Source organism: Cupressus sempervirens, chromosome 1, assembly GCF_028749045.1.
Source record: "Cupressus sempervirens isolate cs-2001-9-10 chromosome 1, ASM2874904v1, whole genome shotgun sequence".
In the NCBI taxonomy this organism is placed as follows: domain Eukaryota; kingdom Viridiplantae; phylum Streptophyta; class Pinopsida; order Cupressales; family Cupressaceae; genus Cupressus; species Cupressus sempervirens.
Genome location: NC_143118.1, coordinates 539511412 through 539517783, shown reverse-complemented (window position 1 = coordinate 539517783; position 6372 = coordinate 539511412). Strand labels below are relative to the sequence as shown.

Below are 6372 nucleotides of genomic sequence, written 5' to 3'. Positions count from 1 at the left end.
AAATAGATGATCACTGAAGCTCTACATTATAATACTATAATTAATGGTTTGATCCTGTATTACATAGATTTTTAAATATTTAGAAAATTCATATAAACAATTAGTAAAATTAAACATCATAATAATATATTTAATATTTAATATTTCTTATGTTTCTAGAGTGATTATAAATAAATTGAAAATATATTTTAATTAAATTAGTTAATTATAAATAAATTAAAAATATATTACAATTAAATTAGTTAATTGGAATTTTATATTAACATTTCATATCAAGGAAGTAGTGTAGTATAAGAATATTCATCATATTCTAATAAAACAATTGATTTAAAGATATGTGTGAGTTAATATCTAATGATATGAATATTTATCTTTATGTAAAATCACAAAAATATATGAAAAAATATATATTTAGTCTATTAAATCATATTCCAAGGACAATATATTAAACGTTAAAAATGTATTATTATATCTAAGTAAAGCTTTATAGTAGTATGCATTTTTTTTATATCAATAATAATATGTATTATAAATAAATATACATAGCAACATAACTTAAGGCAAGTACTTGGCCACTAAGTGACACTTGTTTCAATTACCCTTGATCCATACCCTCTAATAGTTTATGTCTATAAACAACCTTATATGATTTCTATTATTATCAACCTTATCTAATTCCATGATTAAAAAAGAATAAAATTAAAAAGAAATAATTTTGATAAGACTAGAGTAGAAAATTAATATAAGAAATGAAATCCATTCTCATTGCTTATATGCATTATTTCATTAATAAATGGATATAATAGTAAAATCAATCTTTGAAACCTCCTGTATTAACAATCCAAATATTCAACAATCAATTTTTCATGCTCTATTATTTTGGATTACATTTCTGGTCCAAGAAAAACCAATTTATCTTTAATAAAAAAACAATTCAGAGATCCAAACATGAGATAGCGCAATCTTTAAAGCAAATAAGGGCAATCAAATCATAAATCATTATATACAGTTTTGGTATATAAATTGCCAAGTTTAAAAAAAATAAAATTGTTCAGTATATCCACAACTTTTAAAGATATCAAAATAATAGAAGCTGGTGTAATTTTGTCAGAATCTCTCGAAGATTAGGCTAGAGTATAATTTAATGGTATATCAAAAACGAATCCTATGTCCAACAGACTTTGGTGTTTAAGAGATCAGAGGACAAATTATATTAATTTCCCACAATTATTGGGATATCATGTAAATTATTTTTATAATGCAATAGTTTATATGAAGTCACTATAAATACAAATGATTCCACCATATTCTGCACAAACATTGAAATAGAGAATGAGCGAATCATTTGATACACATGAAAATTCTCATCATAAGAGATAGAATGAAGGGTTTACCAAACATGAGTTTCTGCCCTGCAAATTGATTTCTTTGCAAGCCAAGCTGCATTAAATGGACACACGGTATCAGTCATTCCATTCACAAATCGAAGTGAGTAATTTTTTTTTTTTGTAATCTATTGTAATTCATATATGGTTTTTGATATAAAAGCAATCAAAATTAGGAGGCTGGTCCAAAACAACAGTGGTGTAACTACGAGCAAGAAATCAGTAGAAAACCAAACATCTCTTAATGTTTTAAAATCAAAAAAAGAAATAAAATAAAAGTACTAGAGTTCATGTTCTTAAAACTAACAAAATTTAACAGATTAACAAAATTTAATATATATTGTTATTAATATTTAAGACTGCATTTTGTGATCTATCATCAGAATGGTAGAAAATATAAAGAAAATAAAAGTAAATGATAGATCACAGCTGCCTTCTAAAACATGTAAAAGATTATTTTCACAATCAAATCTAAAAATACTAAACAAAATATGATAAAAATAAGAGAAGAGGGAATAACTAACCCCATAGCAAGTAGAGTGAGGCCCCAGGCTGTGAGAGCAGAAGGTAGCAAGCCATTTTCTGTACAAAAATACAAGTGGTGAAGGCCAGAAAGGCAGGAAGCAGCTCCCACTACTCCAGATATCAACGCCAAGATTATAAACACTACAGTTGTGACATTTTCTATTGAAAAATAGATTAATCAGTATAGATTTAGAAGTGAAGTTTTTAAATTCTACTTTTAATCTAAAAAATAGTTATTATTAATGTGTTGTTTAAGCTAATAGAACGAAATTATTATTCTAATGAAATAGATCTTTACCATTTAAAATGTAGATTATAATTCACTTTTGGATCTATGAATTCTAAACATAAGAATAGAGGATGCGTTCTTAAGAACTACTTGTATTGACAAAATATAGATCAATAAATTAGACTAAAAGAAATTAGAAGATAGATTATAATGTGAGAGAAAGTATTACCTGTGATGATTTCATCGTGGATTGTCTTGTTAAGTGCCCACCCAGCAGTTGCAGAGACGATTATAGACATGCAAAAGTTCAAAAGCAGAATAGTCCCCACAATTTTTCGCTGAGAGAAGGATGCGGCCATATTGGCAATCACTGTGGTACCTAACAAGGAACAGCACAGTTTTTATATGCATTTCTTCTTTGTTATGGAAAAGTATCTCGATTTCATTTCGTATTTCCTCTGTAAAGTATCAGTATCAGTGCCTTCATTTGTGCGAATGTGAATTACTAGCATCCCTTGCCTGGACGATTTACATGTACCCTTACAGTGAAGTTTCGAATATGTGCCATTTATGATTTTAATTGAAATACAATGCATGAACGGTGACAAATAAAGTCAAACATTTTTTTCCTATATTCACGAAAACATAGTGATTTTTCTCTAAATTTTTTGTTGCTTTCAACTACAAACTATTTAGAAGATCAAATCCTGAAATTTTCAGAAAAATCTATAGTATTTTAGATTTTTCTTTTTAAATTGGTCAACTTTACAATTTGGATGGAGGATAGCCGCTTCCGACATTTTGGGTGCAATGGTTGACCAATCTTTTATTTATATATATATATATATAATACATTTATATTTTATCTAAGATTTGTATTTAACTAGGCACATTGATAAGAATGATATACATTTCTACTTTTTGAATTTTCTAATTTGTTTAATTGTGTTGTGGATATGCTTGTAATTAGCCTCAGGGTTCGGATTGCAATTATTGATTTTATTTAAATTATAAAATTAGTATGAAATTATTCATTCGCTTCTCTTTTAAATAATATCCTATATGTAGTTCTTTACTTGCCTAATCTGAATACATGAAATTGATTATCTTCAATTTAGTATAATGTTAGTAATTTATTTAAGTGTGAATTATGTACAACCATTAATCTATATGTTGTATGCTTAGAGTTAGGAACAAGTTTATGGATAGAATAAGGGTTATAGTTAGACTTAGGTCTTTCGAAAGGGTGGATGGTTAGAATTAGGGTTAGATTTAGACTTAACATAATGGATATAGTTAGTGTTATAGTTAGATTTATATACTTTATGCAAAAGGTCAACTGGTTAGAAATAGGGTTAGAGTTAGATTTAGCATTACGAATATGGTTAGGGTTGTAGTTAGACCTAGGTTTAGCAAAAGGGTGACTAGTTAAAAGGGTTAGAGTTAGACTTATCATTATGAATATGGTTAGGGCTATAGTTATACTTAGGTTTATCAAAAGAGTAATGGTTAGAATTAGGGTTAGAGTTAGACTTAGCACTACAAGTATGGTTAGGGTCACAATTACATTTAGTTTTAGTGAAAGAGTTCTTAGTTAGAATAAGGAATATAGTTATACTTAACATTACAAATATGGTTAGGGCTATAGTTAGATTCAGGTTATCGAAAGAGTGTATCATTAGGATTACAGTTAGAGTTAGACTTACAATATTACAAGTATAGTTAGGATTACAATTAGACTTAGGTTTAGCAAAAGGGTCCCTAATTTGAAATATGGTTAGAGTTAGAGTTAACATTAGGAATATGGTTAGGGTTATAGCTAGACTTAGGTTTAGCCAAAGAGTATTTGATTACAATTAGGGGTATAGTTCGACTTAGCATTACAAATATAATTCGGGTTACCGTTAGACTTAGGTTTAGAAGAAGGGTGGTTGATAAGAATTAGGGTTAGAGTTAGACTTATCATTACAAATATGGTTAGGGCTATAGTTAGACTTAGTTTTATCAGAATGGTGTATAGCTAGAATTAGGGTTAGAGTTAGAGTTAGCATTACAAATATGATTAGGGTTACAGTTAGACTTAGGTTTACCAAAAGGGTGCCTAATTTGAAATATGGTTAGAGTAAGAGTTAGCATTAGGAATATGTTAAGGGCTATAGTTAGAATAGTTTAGTGAAGGAGTGTCTGCTTACAATTAGGGTTATAGTTAAACTTAGCATTACAAATATGGTTAGGTTTACAGTTAGACTTAGGTTTAGCAAAAGGATAGCTAGTTAGAATTAGGGTTAGAGTTAGACCTATCATTATGAATATGGTTAGGAATATAGGTAGATTTAGGTTTATCAAAATAATGTATGGTTAGAATTAGAGTTAGAGTTAGAGTTAGCATTACAAGTACGATTAGGGTTAAAGTCAAACTTAGGTTTACCAGAAGGGTGCCTAATTTGAAATAGGGTTAGAGTTAGACTTAGCATTATGAATATGGTTAGGGTTATAGTTAGACTTAGGTTTAGTGAATATGGTTAAGCTTACAATTAGGCTTAGGTTTAGCAAAATAATGGCTAGTTATAATTAGGGTCAAAGTTAGACTTATCATTACGAATATGGTTGGGGCTATAGTTAACTAGACTTAGGTTTATTGAAAGAGTATAAGGTTAGAATTGGGGTTATAGTTTAACTTAAGGTTAGGATTATAGTTAGACTAAGTTTTTGTGAAAGGGGGGCTAATTTGAAATAGGGTAAGAGTTAGACTTAACATTAGGAATATGGTTAGGTTTACCAATGTACATTAGGTTTATCGATAGGGTACCAATGTAAGATTAGGATTAGTGATAGTTTTGTAGGTACAATTATGCTAACATCTTGTTCCCCTTACACATGTCTCTTAGCATAATACCATGAAAATTAAGTATTGCAATGTTCCTTAAGTTATATTATAAATTTTGTTAGTTATGTTTATCATTAGAGTATTTCTTAGTCAAAACTACACTTAGCATGAATTTGTATAACATGTAGGGTTACTCGATGCTATTGAGGTAATGGTTACACATAAAAAGATCATAAAACGAATCTTATGCTTTATAATAGGTTTACTGTTAAAATGATCACATCAATTTAATGTCCAATTTATTAGCGATATGTGTCATTTAAAGGGTTTAATATTAGAAACACAATGTACAAGTTTGCATGTTGCAAATGTTTGAAGAAAGGTAAAATTTATTACAAAATTGGATATTATTATTCTCATACATAGATCAAAGGAGAAGTATATCTCCCAATAAAATTATTTAGATGAAGTAATAATTCAAAACTTGAAGATATGAGTTCATTACATGGAGAGAATTACTTCATAATGATGTAAGTACATCACATATTCATCATAGAACAAAATTGTAAATTGCAACTTTTGTTTGTTAAATGATCATTGTAGATTTCTTTCATCATGGATGGAAATGTCTACTTTTGTAGATGTGTTATGAATAATTCCATAATGATCTTCAATCTCAATTATCTCAACTTCTTATACATCATCAATAGTCAAAGCTGCATTCTCAAGATCTTTGACTATATTTGTACAACACTCTTTAATCATTCATTTGAATTTGTCAAATTCTATCTCAAAAAAATGACTTGAGCCTATAGAAGTTGTTAGGCTCATGTCAATGATGCTTGACTCTCTATCAGAAGCTACCATAGCTGAAAAAATTAATCAAATTTTATTTTTTAAAGACTTAGCATAAAAGAAAAAGAAAAAACTATATTTAATTGGAGGGATATAATTTTGAAATCAATAATTTTTTTCATAACATACCAAGTGAATTAGCATAATGAAGTGTAGAGAATATCATTGTAAAGACCATATTGCATTGAAAATCAGTGGATGGAAACATGGTATTATTATGATTATTCATATACATTAAAGAATAAGTAAACATAATTTTAAAATATCAATTAGGAGTGTATTGGTCTAAAGTAATAAAGCACAAATTTGATACAAAATAGAAGTATAATTAATAATATAGTTTTGAATATACTAGTAGTAGTGTATTGGTTCAATGTAATAAATCACAAATTTGATACAAAGAATAAGAATAATTAATTAGGGTGAATGCACTAAGTTGTGGCACCATAAAAGTTGACACACAACTCACATTTCTAAATTTCCAAAAGTATGTATGCACTATAGTGTGTGTGCACTTTTTAAGAACTTTATAAATGGGCTGCAAACCCGTG

The 6372-nt window shown here is 28.2% G+C and overlaps 1 protein-coding gene across 2 annotated transcripts; it reads right to left on the bottom strand.

Moving 5' to 3' along the window:
• Nucleotides 1–1084: 1084 nt before the first annotated feature.
• LOC149578591 (membrane protein PM19L-like) lies at nt 1085–2506 on the bottom strand. 2 transcript variants are annotated; one of them, XM_089802548.1, is made up of 4 exons: nt 2369–2506; nt 1910–1967; nt 1395–1440; nt 1085–1309 (listed from the first exon to the last, which is right to left on the bottom strand). In XM_089802548.1, the coding sequence occupies exons 1-4, from the start codon at nt 2496–2498 to the stop codon at nt 1214–1216; spliced, it is 330 nt and encodes a 109-aa protein (XP_089658674.1). In that variant the 5' UTR covers nt 2499–2506; the 3' UTR covers nt 1085–1213. The 2 variants fall into 2 exon arrangements, with proteins under 2 accessions (XP_089658674.1, XP_089658645.1); XM_089802519.1 differs by having other exon boundaries at nt 1138–1309; nt 1910–2069.
• Nucleotides 2507–6372: the final 3866 nt, after the last annotated feature.